This window comes from Vulpes vulpes, chromosome 14 (assembly GCF_048418805.1).
Source record: "Vulpes vulpes isolate BD-2025 chromosome 14, VulVul3, whole genome shotgun sequence".
NCBI lineage: Eukaryota > Metazoa > Chordata > Mammalia > Carnivora > Canidae > Vulpes > Vulpes vulpes.
In genome coordinates this window covers 63,285,465-63,304,301 of record NC_132793.1, presented here as the reverse complement: position 1 = coordinate 63,304,301, position 18,837 = coordinate 63,285,465, and the positions used below count along the sequence as shown (strand labels likewise).

Sequence of the window (18,837 nt, the reverse complement as noted above, 5' to 3'; positions counted from 1 at the left end):
GGTCTCCAGGATCACACTCTGGGCTGAAGGCGGTGCTAAACCGCTAAGCCACCCAGGCTGCCCCTCTCTACTTATTTTAGTATAAAACATTTCCTAGAACCTCTAACCCTCTGTCATACTTTATACAATTTCCATCTAGTTCTAACTTATCCACTAAACCTAGAGCCTGAGACGTATAAATAAACTCCAAAGAGTGTTACCTACACCAGTGCTTCCAATGTAATACCCACATCACCTGGGAGAGTTTCAGAAATTTAAATTCTCAGACCCCAACCATACTCCTCCATCAAAATCTGGTTTTGCGGAGATCCTTGGGTAGCTCAGCGGTTTGGCACCTGCCTTTGGCCCAGAGCACGATCCTGAAGTCCCGGGATCGAGTCCCGCGTTGGGCTCCCGGCATGGAGCCTGCTTCTGTCTCTGCCTTTCTCTCTCTCTCTCTCTCTCTCTCTCTCTCATTTAAAAAAAAATCTGGTTTTGGGACAAGGCAATCTATGTTGCAACAAGCCCTCCAACTGAATCTGATGCCATGGAAAAATTTGTACACACCAGTGGCTCCCAAACTACTCTCCATAAAACTTGCTGACAATACATCTCAATTACTCAATGCCTGAGCAGAGAGAGATTAGAGAGGTGCCTAGGATGAAAAATTTCAGGAGGTACTCACTCTCAGGGTCCTACAAATGCTGCACAACCCTGAGAGTGACTGACTCCTTAAATTCTGCACCCTTGTTCTACACTTGCAATTAGTAATTAAATGACTTTAAGCAGTATAATGACTTTTCCTTCCTAGCCCATTTTACAGAGACCATCTGAAATACCTAAAAAGATACACTTGAGAAAAGATCAAAGAAGAAACACGTATGAGTAACTCTCAAACTGTACAAACACTGAATAATCAGTACTTGGCTATATGATATACTGTTTCCTACTCCAAGTAATATATTATGCAATGAAGACTGTTAAACACTAAAAATATGAGCTATGGCAACCTCAAAAGCACTGTGGGGTTGTATCTGATATGTACTATTTCTCCATGATGAAATCTTAGTAAATTTTTTATAATAAAGGTCTGAAGTATCTAAAATGCAAGGACTGGAATATCTTGAATTTTCAAACTGTGATCTAAGGAGCCCCAGGGCTAGGGGAAGAAATCTCAGGAGTCATTGCAGAAGTTGTTCCGATCCTCACCCCACCTTCAACCATAGTGGCTCCATAGACTTAAATCTACTTTTTACAGAATAGTCTGCTTAGAGGCAGGGTCCCATTGATGCGAAGAAGTTTTAACCTTATAATGCTATGAGTCCAATATTAGGACCTTTAATCTTTTTTTTTTTTTTTAGGACCTTTAATCTTATCGTAAAAGTCTTCAAGGGATATAGCAGAAAAAAAATTTTTGAGCCATGCAAGCAGGAAAGTGCTTGCACTTTATTAGTGAGAGTGAGTGAGCTCGAGGGAGAGCAGCCATAGCAGAAATACCATTAACAACATTGAGTAGACAAATTGTCTATCCTGAGAAATATTAGAATTTTACTTCAGTTGTGATATGAAAAACTGACAGATCACATAAAATGTAGAGCAAGTGTTCCTGGTCTTATAAACATTGGAAACATTGCTTTAAATTCAATTTTAGAAAAAAAGTCCACAAAATAAAAACGAATAGAGCTAACCTGATTAAAAAGTAAGGATCAAACATCTTTTATTCTCTCAATCTTCCTCTATTTCCTAGGATACCCCCCACCAGTGTCCTCCCACCACACAAAAATCCACAGTAGCCCTCGAAGAACCACCAGAGAAACACCATGAAAAGGTAAAGCCAAACTAGCAAATCACTTTATCCAGATTAAGAAGAGATATCCATTTTTAAATATTCACCATGTAGAAATTTACCACAATAAAGTTCATGTTCATTTTATAAAATACAGAGAAAAAAATACATCAATTAAAATTTTCAAAGTTCACAGCACGTAAATACTAAATACACTAAATACTGAAGTACTTAGAAATCAGTGCTTTTCTTTTAAAGGAATCATGAGTTGCTATTATTAAAAGCAGAAAACAGTCGAGGCAATGACACGCTCTTAGCCTCCAAACAGTACTTACAAAAACAAAATGACCAACTAGTCTAATGTTACTGACAAACTTCCTCCCTCCTGTTTGGGACATCAACAGAGAGTTTGTTCATAGATGTTTGTAAGACTTACCATATTCTTTCAGCTTGAAAAATCTTATGTAACAATACAATATTCTATAATAGGAAAGACTTAGTTGATCTAGCAGCAGGAACAATATAATTACATAAAATATTTCACCAAGAACTCATATGTACAAACATATCTGATTTTCTTTACTAAATTGTATTTTCAAATATACACTGAATTGTGATCACATTTCACATATAATGTTCTTAATCACTGACAGGATCTTTTATAATCACAAACTAATATGTCAGAGAGAAAGTTCGTTTCACTATTCATACCCAGAAATATAAATGTTTAAATAATACAATATTTTATGTGAGTTACTTCAATCTAAATTTCAATTTATTTTACTTCAATTCTACTAAATTTTACTCTAATTCGACTAAAACTGTACTGGTGAAGTTTGCAACCAATCAAAAGTAATGTCTTGTGTTCTTTGCATATCCATGAACACTGTGAAAAAAAATACACAATTAACCTAAGAAATTCTACTTGAAACATTTTAAAGGCCTCAAAATCTATTAACAAAAATATCATCTAAGAGCTGGGTCAGGACTTAATTTTATCGTTTCAGAAGTAAAAGAGCAGGGAACTTATCTTTGACCCTTTAAATCATCAATGTATCAAACAATTCCTCTCCCATAATTACAAAAATGTAATAACGTAGCTCCTATAAAGCATACATGCACATATATATTCCTAAACAACTTTATATTCTTATATGAAATCTTTTTTTCAAGCTACTTTACTTTTGTCTGAGGAAAATCTCTATACATATTTGGGAGAAACCATACTTTGTAAAATTTGGTTGTTCACTGCAGAACGTAAGAATGAGATAGTAAAAAAATTTTTTAAAATAGCAAACATTAAAATGTAACAATGCTAGGTCAGAAAAAACAATTTCATTATTAGAGGACAGAAAATCTTGAATACAATTTTAAAATATCTAAAGAGGTAGAATTCAAGTAAGAATAAAGTAATTCAGTAATTAAATTTACCATTTTATAGGTTTTTGTCTAATGCTTAAAACATTTTATTTGTGAGTTTTAGAGTTTTTTAAGAAATGACAATGAGTTACTCCAACTTTTTTTTAAACTCTTCTTTTAAAGAGTAAGAGGTTAATTTCAAGTAGATTTCTCTTAGTTTTTAACTAAATTAGATTGGCAAAGATTTACAAAAGCATTCTTGATATTTTTATAAGTATTTAAAATAATATTGATAAGTGGTAATTTAAGTGATATTTCAAATAACAAATTTAGAATCAAAAATATTCATTTCAAAGACATTATCTAAATCTTTGTACAATTAAGATATCATTTTGTTTTTCACTGTTAACTGTCAAATAATGTAGAATAATCTTTCATTACATATAAGAAAACAATTTAAAGATAAAATTATGTTTAGAATGTACTTTTGAAGAGATAGGATAAAATAATTTACAACAAATAATAAACCAGAGCTAAAAAACGCCAAAAAGTATAAAAGAAATTGCACTTACATCCATAGCTCTCTTAATAAAAGGTATCTGTGTGCCACTGTCCAGATCTTCATTTATAATAAGCCTTCTAGCCCACTGACCTGCCCTGACAACACCACTACCATGAATTAAAACCATCAGTTTCTGTGGATTTGTCAAAGCATCCTCACTCATAAAGATAAAACTCTTTGGTTCACTCTCAGTGGCATCTACCTGTAATTAAAAAAAATTAAATAATAAATAAATGTTTTTCGATCAGGCATAGACATAAATGAGAAATCAACTAATGGTTACCATAAATTATAGAATGGCTATTACAGAATTATAGAAGTAAAAAAGCTTTAAAAAATTAAAAGATTCATTAGAGATTAACAATTACATATGAGATGGATGAGTATAAAAGACATGAGAGTAATATGACAAAAGAATATTGAAAATACATCTCCCTATTTTATTGGTGTATATTTAGTATTATAAAATAAATAAGAATAACTGATTTTTGAGTGCTTCCTATAATGTAGATACTATGCTAAATGTTTTAAAAACATTATTTCAATCACAATCTCATTAAAGTGGTACTCTTATTACAGTTATTTATAGATGAAGAAATCGAAGCCTATGGAATTTAAATAACTTGCCTAAGATCACAGAGCTAATGAGTCTATAATTTTATAACAGAAGTATATTGCATCTATAATAGAAAACAGAAAAACCCAACTGGAGCATATATCTATTGGAAAATCATATATTAGCCAGGGATACTGCTCAGCTTTTAAAAGGTAGGAGAGGAACTATTTAAAAATTCAATCAGCTACTATAAATGGTCTTTGAAATTTCTTTATTTTTTTTTTAAGATTTTATTTATTTATTCTTGAGAGACACAGAGAGAGAGAGAGGCAGAGAGACAGGCAGAGGGAACAGCTCCATGCAGAGAGCCTGACGTGGGACTCGATCCCCGGTGTCCAGGATCACACCCTGGGCTGCAGGCAGCACCAAACCGCTGAGTCACCCGGACTGCCCTGGTCTTTGAAATTTCATTCAGAATATTAACACAGGCTCAAATAACAATTATTTGATAAAGGAATATTATGTATGTATTCCTATAACCTTACTTTATGTACTAGATATTTAAAAGATGAATATCTTTCTACGTCTTCTATAGTACTTATTTATGGAATGAATATTTTATACATTTTGATTGCACTTAATGTTTAGGTTTAAACCAAATGATCTATGTTTTAGATTTGAAAGACTCAAGACTTATGAAGGGATAATTTCCCAACCTTTTATACATGACTGATGGCCTGCACTGAGTGGTATTCCACATCAGCAGCAGTTAGTAACTGGGAATGGAAGCTTTTGTGCAGCCATGTCAGAGCCAGAAGCTAAAGCCTTGAAAGCTGGTAATACACATCCTCAAATAGAGGAGTTCAGTCCACATACTGTGTAATGAAACAGCTCTTCACTTTATCAGCAGTATATATTCATAAAATTACAAAACCAAAAAACAGACAAAAGCTCTCAATACCAACAAAATAAAATAAAATAAAATAGTCCTGGATTCTGAATGTTCCCAGTCACTCACTATTCCTGGGAAGAGAAAAAAATTAAAAGTTCTTTAATTTTAAAACAAACAGATTGGTAGCCATTTGTGTAAAGGGTAATTATTTCAGCAAGAAGAGCATAGCCATAGGTCTTAAAAAAATATCCCCTCCTCAATGAAGCCTTCCCTGACTACCCCATTTAAGCATCTGCACAAGAATTCCCTGGCCCCTTTCTCTGTTTTATTTTCCTTCAAAGCACATACCACAATCTAATGTATGCTTTCTATATTTGTTTATATAACAGTTTATTAATGAATCATCTCCTCCCACCGCCAGAATGCAAGTCCAGGAAGGCATGGACTTTTCTGTTTGCAGTGCCTAAAAGAGAGGCTGGCACATTGTAGGCACTTAGTAAATAAAGGAATGAATAACTTTTGGAATAAGGAATGTTATCAAGCATCACCAGTTACCATTATTTTTATTTTTTTACTTCCTTTAAATAAAAGGCATTTAAGTAAATAATGTGTCCTCTTAATTTGTTATAATACTTGCCTGGTTCAGAAAGCATATATTGAAGACTAAACTAATATATGACTACAAAGTATTTTAAAAGAGCTACACAATGCTAAAAATTACAAATGACCTAATTGTGTATTAGTAGTACTTAAGTATGCAATAAGAGAAGTATGAAGTGTCAAACAGTCACATTAGCCTCTCTTGCATGTGATGTCCAGAGTAAGCAAATTAGGATGGCAGCAGTTATGACTGAAGTCAGAGTAAGGAAAGTAGATGGGGAAAATCAAATCTGAGAAGAAAAATTCCCTTTTACCTACGAATGTTGTATGAAAACAGAGGAATCACTCAGTTAAAATGGCTTTTTAAAAAAAGTGCTAAGAACAAAAGAAAAAATTAAAAAAGCAAAGCTGTCATACATAATAAAAAGGAGGTCACAGAGGTGTCCAGTCATTCATTTACCAAAGAGTACGTCTAAATGTGCACAAATAAAAATACCTCTTAAAATCATTGAGGCCTTAATGGATCCTGAAATGGTTATGGAAATGGACATCTGTTTATCTTAATAAAAAAACCCTGTAGCTACGGACTTTCCAGTAGGTGCTGTTCACTATTTCTTTTCTCTATTTGACTAAGTCCCCTGTTACCAAGGAACTGAGTCAATTTTTTAAGCAATGGAATGTTGGCACTTTAAATTCCACAGTAATCACTTTAAAACTGGAAGAGTGCTTATTTTCAGAAGATAAAAATGTGTTTTTTATATTAAAATTCTGTTCAAGAATTTTTAAGGGCTGCAAATTAAAGTAGCCATGAATAAATGAATAAAAGTTTCACTTGAACATGTGGAAGAATTAACTTCGAAAACCTGAGAATATCAGAGTATTCAGGGGAATAGAGACAATGAAAATGAAAAATATAGTGGTATTAATGATTAAGGGGAAAAAAAGTGGTATCTGAGTCATTGGCTTATATTCACCTCAATTTAACACAGAACTCTAAAGTTGGTATAACTTTGTAAAAAGTTAGTGGTAAGTTTAAATAGCATGAATAGTATATGAATAAACATAACTTTCTGCATTAGCTTAATTAAGTTTGAAAACCGCTATTCCAAGGCCATTGTCTTCAAACAGTGCTAATTCATTAAACTGAGCTTTCATTAAGGAATGCATATAAAAGTCATTCTAGTGCACCACCTCACTTTATTAACCAATCAAGTTCAAATCAGTGAGAACAAACAATTTTTAGCAGTTAACAATTCACTTTAGGATACTCATGAGCCCCAGTAATTGTGATGATCATTTAAACCTGACAATAAAAGGAATGAAAATTTATAATCAAGTTATTAAGTTAATTTATATAATCTAAAATTCTCCACAAGTACGAGACTTTACAATTGAGAATAATGTATACATGAGAACATATGTAAGGTAGGGAGTGAACATGGGACATGATCATGACCTTTACCATCAAATCATGGGTTTCCACACGGTGCTGTTATTTATAAAAAGAAAAGGAAGGAAAAGAAAAGAAGTCTTTCTTTCCTTATTAAATAGGTCAACTATAAAACTAAAACAGTTCATCATCAGGAAAAACAAAAACAAAAACAAAAAACACTTTGGTGTATTCCCACAATAAAAAGAAAAACACTGATACAAAACAAAACAAAAACCACCTTCGCTGCTTGCTTTGAGATTTAAGGGGACTCCAGAGAAAATTAATAGTTATAAAAGAAAAGTTTCACAACAATATAAAATATATGATTATATTTTAAGGAGAGACATTAATTTCCTCAGATAAATAAAAAAAATTTTGGGTTCTTTTCTGTTTACAAAATTAGGAAATGTTTACTAACCAAAAATGAACAGGACAGTTAATATGGGTCTCCTATAATGCAAAGCTTTCTCTATGCTTATTAGCTTTATAGTTTAAATTTAAATGAGAGGAAAGTAATCAGATCTATAAAACGAAGTCCTCCTAACCCTAATCTCAAGCTCTCTATAAAGAAAATTAGTGAAACTTAACCATATAACATAATCTATATGGCCAATTAACTTCTGATTTCTTCTGGAAACCTAAGGGATTAAAGTGAGTTTAAAAATTCCATGTAACTAAAAAAAAAAAAAATCCCATGTAACTACTAGTATTACAGATTTAAATGGCTCAGTATTAATTGTATTGTAACAATAAATCAAGCCAAGTCTCCTTAATATCTTCTTCAGGAACTTCGAAAGAAATAAAATTAGCAAGAAAGGAAGATTGAACAAAAGGAAGAAAAGTGTCCAAATAAATGAGGGTTAGCCTAGCTACTACATAGAGTAATAGTTTATTCACTAGTACATCACAAGCACTTGGAACAGTGCCTGGCACCTCAAAGACTCTTAAACAAATATCTATTGAATAAGTGATTAACAATGTGACCTAGCATTTGAGCTTATTTATATAAAATTAAAAATAAAATAGATTTTCCTTTTAAATATTGAGCTACTGAATTAATTTGTGAGGATAAATATTAAATCTTCAAACCCTCCAATTCATAGTTGAATAGCTTACCCAAGGAATTTAAAAATCTCATGCAAGATTTCATGTAAATAATATTTATATGCAAAGTTTTGTAACTTAAGTTAATCACTTTCATTAAGCCTTGAGATTTTTATTTATCATAAAATCAAAGAGTTATCATTAACAGTAAGGATCATCTAATCTAGGGTCACCATCGTTTCATGTACAAGGTTACTTTTTCTTCATTTTTTTATTATATTTTTACATTAAATTTTTTTTGTGTGTGAATTTGAGACTGAGAACAAATCTCAAACTTTTCACTCTGAAGTGGCAAAATATACAAAATTTGAAAAAAATGTTCTACAAGAAATAGAAGGAGCAGTGTTATAAAACAGGAAGCATGAGGAATGAATTGAAAATGTATATAGGAAATAACATAGAAATAAAATACGTAATTATTTTAAAAATCAGGAAATAATTAAAGAGATAGTAAAAATAAATTATACCAACCAATTAAATGAGAAGAGGCAGAGGACATAGTCTTTTTAAAGGCATCATCATTTTCAAAAAAGGCTGGATATCAATATTTTTTTCTCTACATTGAAGAGCACTACTTTTAAAGAATTATTGCGCACAATGAAATGAGGTATACTGACAGGCATTTAATATTATCATTATCAGTATCAATCCATTAGGACCTTAATGTACTTATCACAGTTAAAGTAATATAAACATTTTCTTCTGAATTGAAAACGATTTCATTTGGAAATTTAATCATTTTAAAAACTGGACTTACTGGGATAGAGATTTTTTTCAAATTACAGTCCTTTTCCAAGAGCTCATATACATACTTCGTAATAATCTAGGTGGGGGAAAAAAATAACACATTAAGATATAATGTCATCCATTATCAAAATTCACATAAATTATTATGTTATTGCTCTGAATGAGTATTTCTCTATCTTTGTGTGTTTCCCCCTCCTCCAGTTTTATTGAGAAATAATTGACATACGTCACTGTATAATTTTCAGGCATTACAGCATGATAATTTCAATTACATATACTGTGAGATGATTACAACAGATTCAGCTAACATCCATCTTCTTATGTAGATAAAACAAAAAGAAAAGCAAGAAAAAAGTAAAAAAAGGAAAGAAATTTCTCCTTGTGATGGGAAATGTCAGGATTTATTCTCTTCAAAACTTTTCTATGTATCCTACAGCAGTGTTAATTTTAGTCATCATGTTGTACACTATATTCCTTATATTTATTTATTTTATAACTGAAATGTTTTAATACTAAATTAGGAGACTGTGGCTTACTTCCTGCTGCTATGTGAATAACTACAAACTTTAATACTAAAAATTAGGGCAATATAAATTTGCAAAAATATACAAGGACTTCCTGTTTTTTCAAAGCAGTATTCTGGAACCATATTTTCTTTTTTCAGTGTTTCGAGAATCTGTTTTCCCCTATGATGTCCAGAAAGGAACTGTACCTCATAAAGTACTATCTTGACTGAATCCTAACACCTCTTTTGTATTTACTGAATCAAGGAGGAAAAAGTCAGAAGTATTCCACATTAAAAAGGAAAATTAATCCAGTAAAGCCAGGCACCAATTAGTATTATTGTTTGTAGCAGGCAAAATACAGTTCTCCAAAGATGTCCACATTCTGATTCCTGGAACCTACTCATATGTTATAAGGTAAAAGGAATTATGTAGGTATGATTAAGGTTAAGGACCAGACATGGGGAGATTATCCTGGATTATCCAAATTGGCCCAACCTAATCCTTTAACTTTAAAACTGGGAGATCACAGAAGAACAAAGGGATGCAAAGTAAAATGACCTTGAATGGTCATTGCTGGTTTTAAAGATGGAGGAAAGAGATGTAAACCAAGAAATGTGGTTTCTCTAAAAGCCTCTAAAAGGTGGAATCACCCTTTAATAACCAGTAAGAAAACAAGTCCTCAGTCCTGTATTTACAAGGAACTGAATTCTGCAAACAACTCCAATAAGCAGCAAAAGGTTCTCTCCTAGGGTCTCCAAAAAGGAACATAGCCTGTGCATTTCTTGATTTCAGTCAGGTAACAGTCATACTGGACTTCTGACCTACTGAATTGTGAGATAATATATTGATGCAGCTTTAAGCCATTGAGCTTATGGTAATTTGTTACAACAAAACTAGAAAGATAATGCACTCCTTCTATGAAGGAAAGCAAAGAGAGTGAGGAAAATGATACCAAGTAAAAGCAAAGATTTAGTAGATTTTAATTGTCAATTTAAGGAGTGTTGCTCCCTCCAAAAATGTCTTTAATCATCTATGCAAATATTTCAAAGAATAATTTTAGCAGCAACATAATTGAAAGTCAAATTTTATGAAACAAAATCATAAGGTGATTTTTTAAAAGAATATTAGGATGTCAACTGTTTTGGTGCTGTATTCTGTAATCTAAAAGAGATTCTCTATTCTACTTTAAGGACGCCCAAATTCTTTCTTCTATGTATATGTATTCATTCATTTTAGAAAGAGTATGATGCATGCTAGAATAGTTTTACCTTGGCTAGCAATGGTAATTTCAAATGCTACAACACTACATTAGAACAAGGTAATAATCTAATAGTTATTAATCAAATAGTATTCTTATATCTTAACGTAGTAATTAAAATTATGTTCATTATACCCTCACCTGAAGGTAGTGGTACTATAAACCTGAAAAAATAAACTAAAAATATGTAGGATCAGACAAAATATGTATGAAGTTATATAATGGCCTGCCACTTCAAGAAAAATGACCTGAGATTAGCTAAAATGAGTGGCTTATCATTTCTGAAAATTTCCTATTACCTATGAAATCATAAAATATCCCTATGTTTAAAGCAATAATAAAACCAATCAAACTTAATTCAAACCCAAGTGAATTCTACCACTAAGCAAATACTCCAGAGACATAATTTGGGAATTAAAAAATTAAACTATTTTGGCAGTTCATACCTTAAGTCATCTGAAATACAATATTACAGTTAATTTTCAGCTTTCACACTACAGGATAATAGAAAACAATTCAAAACCTGCTTACATTTGGTTTCAAAATACATTATAGGGCAAGTGTCTTCACAAAATATCAAAACAAATAATAAAACCATACATCAGTAGAGCGTTGGAGAAACACTATGTAACGTGCCCAGTTTGTCATGCTAATTCATGCCTGCAGAATAAAAGCAACCATACACTAAATCCTCTATCTCTTAGGCAATTTTGTCTGCCTTGAATGTTCTCTTTAGCCCCTGTCACATGTCAACTGTTTCAGGCAACTTTTCATGCCTCATCTCAATCCTACCAAGATAAGATGAAATGTCCCACTTCATACTTCTCTGGACATGACTGAATAAGCATCATGTAATTTATGGGTTTCATTTCATTTATCTTTCTGTTACCTGGCTAGCCTTACAACATTATAATTTGGGTATCCCACCTTTGCTCTTCGTTGTAGCCACAATGAATAATACCTGGCACACTGAAGGGAGTTAAGACTCGTACACAAATTCTCCTCACTATTCATCCTGTCTACATGTTTTGAGGGAGATAAGTATTTCAGATTTTCAAAAGATCTTTTTGAATTGGTGAATCAAGGTTTAGAAAGAAAGCATCAAGGATTCATTCACTGCCTTCCTGCTTGCATGAGACTGTACTTTGCATTCAGAAAAAAAAATCAATAAATGATAATTTCAAAAGGAGATGAAAAAAATCTTTGTCCAAATGTCATCGGTGTTCAAATATTCACTGGAAACATTGTTTCTGGGGAAGTTCATACAAAGCTTCAGAGACTAAACATGCTCTAAAGTGAAATCTTCATTTTAATAAATACATACACTTCCAGTATCTTGTCCAACATATAAAATGAGCTTGGAAGCAGTCACTCTCATCCTCACAAAAAGGAAAACACTGAACAAATTAAAAATCAACAACTCTTCTCAAATCTATCAGAGAATCTATCAGAGGTCACAGAGCAAACTAGTATCCTGAAAACTGGAGAAACATGCAGATACAGAGAATCAGGGCTTAGCGTAAAAGCCGTGTGTGGAAGTTGTAGGTTGAAGCCAGTACTGTGGAAGGAACACCTTATACTGTAATTGATTAATTGCTCAGGCTCAGTATGGACTAGCTTAAGAATTAAAAATTAATAGGAGGTACAGCCTTCAAGAGATCTCCCAAACGTCTGCTGATTTTATTTTTCATGAGTCCCACTAGGTTTTCAGTGTGAAGACAAGAGAAAAATCCTTTACTGCTTCCAGCAGTGGAAGGGGAAAAGTAATCATTTTGAAATATTCTAGATCTTTCTGTCCTTCTTAATAAGGCCTCCCCATAAGAGAAGTTATTTTACCAGAGCTTATCTGACATGAGGGAAGGGAAATGCCCAATTTGGGTTCACTAAAAGAATGAGATCTAGAGATACGTGCATAGAACATTTCTTCCCACACCTCCCCACATTACCACCACACCTTTAGGGTTCCTGTAAAATAAAAGGGAATTACAGCAAAGAACTATAGACTCACACCCTATTTAAGGTCTCTAGGAAAACTCAAAGACAATGAGAGAGACAAAACTAAACACAGAAAAAATGTTAGCCTTGGACACCAGAGGTATAGCAAATAGTAAACACAGCCTAACTTCTAGCCATATAAACATAAAACCTGAAACTAATGACCCATCTATTGAAGTTCCTTTTCTTCCAAAATATTGTGTCCAGCTTTCAACAAAAATTACCAGGCTATACTAAAAAGACAAAAAAGAAACAGTCTGAAAACATAAATCAAGCATGAAAACCAGACTCATGTATGGCAAAGAACTTGGAAATAAATATCAGACTTGGAATTTAAAACAACTACGATTAACATGTCAAAGAATTTATTGGAATTTATTAGACAATACACAAGAACAGGTAAGTATGTAAGCAGAGAGGAGATGAAAATTTGAGAATGAATCAAAAGGAAATGCTAAATCAAAAAAACATGTAACAAAAATAAAGAAGGCCTTTGATACATGCATCAGGAGAATGGACATGGCCAACGGGGGAAAAATTAGAGTTTCAAGATATGACAATAGACACATCCAAAACAGAAATGTAAAGAGAAAAAAAGAATGCAAAAATGGAACAGAATAACTTAGAATTCTGGAACAATTTTAACAGGTTTAACATGCATAGAATGTCAATACCATACGAAGAAAAAGGAACACAGGAACTATATATCAAGTAATAATGACTGAAAATTTCCCAAAGTTAATCACATACAAAACCACACACCCAAGCAGGACAGAGAATTCAAAGTAGGATAAATACCAAAATCAATACCTAACTTTATCATATTAAAACTGCATAAAAACAAATACAAAGAGAAAATCTGAAAAGAAGTCAGAAGAGGGATAAGGGGGATTTGGAGAAGTTGGGGTTGTGTTGGAATTTAATTACAGAGGAAAATAAGAATTACATCACACTCTTAGAAAAAACGCAATCAAGAAAATAGTGGACTGAAATATTCAGTGCTCAAAGAAAAAAACCGCCAATCTAATATTATGTACCCAGGAAAATCATCCTTCAAAAGTGAGAGAAATAAAGACAGTGTCAGACAAAAAAAGAAAGAAAAGAAAAGAAAAGAAAAGAAAAGAAGAAAAAGAAAAAGAAAAAAAGAAAAAGAAAAGAAAAGAAAAAAGAAAAGAAAAGTTGGGGAAATTTTTTGCAAAAAATTGTAGAAATTATTTAAGAAATTATTCAGAGAGAAGGAAGATTATATAGGTCAGAGATTTGGTTGACAGGATGAGCACTAAGTATTACACTATATGTTGGCAAATCGAACTCCAATAACAACAATGTATTTTGTGATTATAGCTTATAGAAAAATAAAATGAATGAAAGCAAGGTTATAAGTTATGGGAGGTAGAAACTGAGAATACTCTGTTATAAAGTATTTGTACTACCTGTGAAACAGTATCTTTTTTTTTTTTTTTTTTGAACGAAACGCTGGAAAGTAAATAACTGCTGATGATTTTCCTGGATTTCTTTTAATGAAACCACAACGGAAGAGATAGGAAAGTAATTTTGAGATTATATATTTAAGAAATAGAGCCCTTGGCTACCAATAGAATAATGCCCTCTAAGGAATTAGAGTCTAACTAAGCTTTTTTCTAACTCGGTTTCTCAATCTAGGAATTAAAGAAAAAAAATTTTTTAAAGATTGTTTTTATTTATTCATGAGAGACACACAGAGAGGCAGAGACATAGGCAAAGCAGGCTCCACGCAGGGAGCTCCATGCAGGAGTCAATCCCTGGACCAGGATCACACCCTGAGCCGAAGGCAGACACTCAACCACTAAGCCACTCAGGCATCCGGGAATTAAAAAAAAAAAAAAAAAAACTTAATATATTGAGGAGGGATGATCAAAGAAATAGACTACAGAATGAAGGAAAATGAGTCTGCTAAAAAAATCAGTTCTCAGTGGAGTACTTCCAACAGAAGGGGTATGTTCACTCTGCAATAAATTTGCTTTAGACATTTACTGAGCAACTGCTGTGTGCTTATCATGTATTTCATATATTTCCGCATTATTTATGTTCCTTAATTAAATAAGAAGTGAACACTAATGCCCTTTACTCCTACAAAAACACTGAAATTATTCTGGCAGATTAAAATTTAAGGTGATTGCAGGGGAGAAGGTGACACTAAGAAGGCTCTCAGAAAGTACTTCAGACCTTTTTGGAACTGGATTTGAGAAATGAATGAAATGACAAGACATATATGACAAGAGACATGACTGGATAGATAAAAGAGAGTTAATATAAAGATTTTAATTAAATGAAAAATAAAGCTCATTTTACTACTACTTTGTAAACCTTCCATGCTTTCTTACTCTGAAGAAAATCCTCTCATCAGCAACAAACTACATTTGGCCCAATTGACATACATCAATAATTTTTATTTCACAACTTTATCAACAATGTAAGATACAAACTTCTCTATTGGACCTATTAGGAGAGTGAGAACTTTAGCTCAAAACACAAACCAACAAAATTCATAAATTGTTAGTCATTTCTATGCCTAAAGAGAATAAATGTTAAGACTATCCTAATTTGGGGTGTAAAGGTAAACAAACTAAACTGAAAGAAAAATTCTGAAAGATTTAACTATATCTATGAAATTCTATGCCTCCTGCAATCAAAGAAAAAAGATCTCAGAAATTAAACTAAATAAATTACCTACCTGAATTGGTAAAATAGGAATATTAAAATGTTTTAAAAGGAACACCTTTTAAAGAACCTTAGGCTAATCCACCTGGTAGAAATCTAGTTCTAACTGACAGAATGAAATTAGATGATTTGTAATTGGTGTAGTAAAGCAACAGTTTACTAATAGTTCTCTGCTTAAATTATGCACATGGTATTTCTTTATTAAAGAGATATTCATAGAAGAGTTGAAAACAATTCTACCTAAGGATCTCCTTTTAATATTATTTAATATTCATTTGCTTAGTAAGCTCTGATTTCACAAATAAACCAAGAGGAGTCAGTATAGAAGTTTGAATCATGGGGATCCCTGGGTGACTCAGCGGTTTCTCATCTGCCTTTGGCCCACGGTGTGATCCTGGAGTCCCGGGATCAAGTCCCGCGTCGGGCTCCCGGCATGGAGCCTGTTCTCCCTCTGCCTGCAACTCTGCCTCTCTCTCTCTCTCATTCTATGACTATCATAAATAAATAAATAAATAAATAAATAAATAAATAAATAAATAAATAAATATCTTAAAAAAAAAAACGAAGTCTGATTCATAAATGTATCACAAATGTAAACAAAGTTTGATATTATGAGGTTTTTACCATAGTGGAAATTGATATTTTGGAGATAGACTGTTGCTTTTAATACAATCCATACTAAATTATATCTATTTTGTGTTACTCAGCTCCACTTACTTATTAATAAAAATAGCATTTAAAAAACTCCATGGCAGGGGTGTTTTGAGAATGACGGCAGCATGATAGGAGAACCCTAGGCTGTATAGTCCCATGAACACAATTAGATAACTATCAGATCATCCTAAATATCCCAGAAATCAATCAACCTGAAGACTGATAAAACAAATACCACAATTAAAGGGAGAGAAGAGGCCACAGTGAAGATGTGTGTTCATCAACTAAAAAGAATAAAAATAGGAAAAAATTTTTTTAAAAATTTTAAAATCCTTAAGAAACCAATCTTACTCATTTTGTCTTCAAATAAACAAAGTGCAATTTTTGGGAGGTGAGTTTAGGTCTGAGCAATGACATGTTATCCCCAAAAGAGAATGTTAGGAACATTCACACAGTGTAACTTTTACTTTCAGGGCTGAACAATGAAGTTTTATTTGGGCATTAATTCTGGATCAATAGTTATTTTCTCTGGTGTTTTTTGGTTTCCATGGTTGTAATTAATACTTCTGCAATCAGTCTAATTGAGCTTGGAGGTAATCAAGTTTCATTCTCTCGTATCTTTTACAGAATTCCCTATGTCTTTTATTGACTGCAGATTTCACTATCTGGTTTAGTTGTAGATTTTGTTTTATTAATCTTCTTGAGGACTCAATGTACTGCCCGAATATTTTACCAGTTCAGAATAATGTCTCTCTTAGTCTTATTTCCTCTACTTGATGACATTCCTTGAGAATATTGTTTGAACTTAACTGTACTTCAAACCAAAGCAAATGGAATAGGTGCTCAATAGAGTTTTGTTGATTTTTAACTTTTTCTAAATATTCATTACTGAAATAATAGAAACAAACCTAAAAGAGAATCCTGTAACTCAACTGATTATTAATTTATCCTACAATTCTGAGGATTTCTCAATCTCATAAATTTCAGACTAAAATATTTAATACAATATACACGGTCTCCTTACATTTTAAGGTGAAAAAGAGTGGCCAATAATGAATAAGATACTGTTTAATTTGGAGAATTTTATAATATTTTATTTTGCTGTTTATTTGCAAAACTAAGTAGCAGCTAAAATTCAGCATGGCTGATTCCAAAGCTAGCTCATGTTATTATGAGAGTGAACTTTACTACCGGATAACCTGCACATCTGAAGTACTCCCACTGTCAGAAATTTTGTCAGAAACACTGAATGAAATACCATAGTTCTGGAACACCTGGGTGGCTCAGCGGTTGAGCGTCTGCCTTCAGCCCAAGACGTGATCCTGTTGACCTGGGACTGAATCCTGCATTGAGCTCCCTGCATGGAGCCTGTTTCTCTCTATGCCTCTGTCTATGTCTCTGCCTCTCTCTGTGTCTCTCATTAATAAATAAATAAATTCTTTAAAAAAAAATACTATAGTTCCCAGAGCATGCCACTCCTACAGCCCTTCTAGCCTTAACTCTAACTTAATTGCTATTTCTACATCCTCAGACATGCATCCAAACACCAAGTCACTTTACAGTGGTAGGAGCATAAATCAACAGTTTTATGTAACTGACCAAGCAAGTAGATAGGAGAGTCTTGGCCACCTTAAGGAAAAGTCATCTCCCTTCAGTTTTTCAGGCTGTGATTTGGAGAATGCAATAAGAACTTAGTAGAAAGAAATCACCTGTAGCTCTTATTTTGCCTCAGGGCCTCATCTGAGCTTTGATTAGTTAAAAATTTCTTTTTAGTAATGGTACATGCATATATACTTGTGTTGTGTGTCGATGTGTGCATATATTCCTCATATATTTCAATATATATTTCAAAATACACATATCCATCTATATAGGTAAGATGGATAGATATATATCTACATGAGTGTATACGCACTCATGCAATACACACATATATATCTCTATATACATCTATATTTTATTAATTTCCATATTTGCCTATCTACAGAGAATAAAAACTATGAATACATATGTACATGCACAGACATGAACACCTTTTTGCTGGGGGCCTAGAAGCAATGACAATGCCACCAATGCACAGATCGTGGTGTGTATATAGTGTTTACATGTATACTGACATTTGTAAATACATTCCCAGTAAAAGTAACCAGAGCTCATTGGAGAGACGGTTGATTCAGGGACTTAGGTTTTACATGCCCATTCTCTATTAGGAGGAACAAAAGATTCTAAGAGAAAAGATTGATTCAGGGCTTGGAGCATAGAAACTACAAATTTGAAAAAAGGTGTGTGTGTGGGGGTGTACCAAAAAATAAGAAAATTCTGAAACGGTGATGAATAAATGCTAAAAGAACACAAAAAAATGCTTGACAAGAATTCTTCTGGTCAAATCTAGGATAATTTAGGCATTAAAATGATGGCAGAAAAATAGTATACAGCTCACTGAATAGAATAAGAATCTATGGGTCCATAATGATATAAACAACTGAATGAAGAAAGTTAAAAAACAAAAAGAGAAAGACCCCTGTTTCTTAGGTAGAATACCAACCAAGATATATAGAAGACATGATGGAATTAAAGAAACATCAATGGATGCTAAAATTAATAGGTCAAAGTTCTGTAAAGAACACAATCTCAAGTATCTGCCCCCCAAATATTCACTAATTACAAAGAGAAAAATAATAATAATATATGGTAGGATTTAACAGCC

The 18,837-nt window shown here is 32.6% G+C and overlaps 1 protein-coding gene across 21 annotated transcripts in view; it reads right to left on the bottom strand.

The window, feature by feature from the left end:
* The window catches only part of ARB2A (ARB2 cotranscriptional regulator A), a 413,243-nt gene that overhangs the window by 303,689 nt on the left and 90,717 nt on the right, over positions 1 to 18,837 (bottom strand). For 19 of the 21 annotated variants that reach the window (XM_072736791.1, XM_025992896.2, XM_072736792.1 and 16 more), the window contains 2 exons: positions 9,028 to 9,093; positions 3,697 to 3,888 (listed from right to left, as the gene is read on the bottom strand). The exons of 1 other annotated variant lie outside the window; for it this stretch is intronic. In XM_072736791.1, coding sequence (XP_072592892.1) covers positions 3,697 to 3,888; positions 9,028 to 9,093 — 258 coding nt within the window. The remainder of the gene's footprint in view (positions 1 to 3,696; positions 3,889 to 9,027; positions 9,094 to 18,837) is intronic. One more of the 21 variants, XM_025992901.2, reaches the window with a different exon arrangement.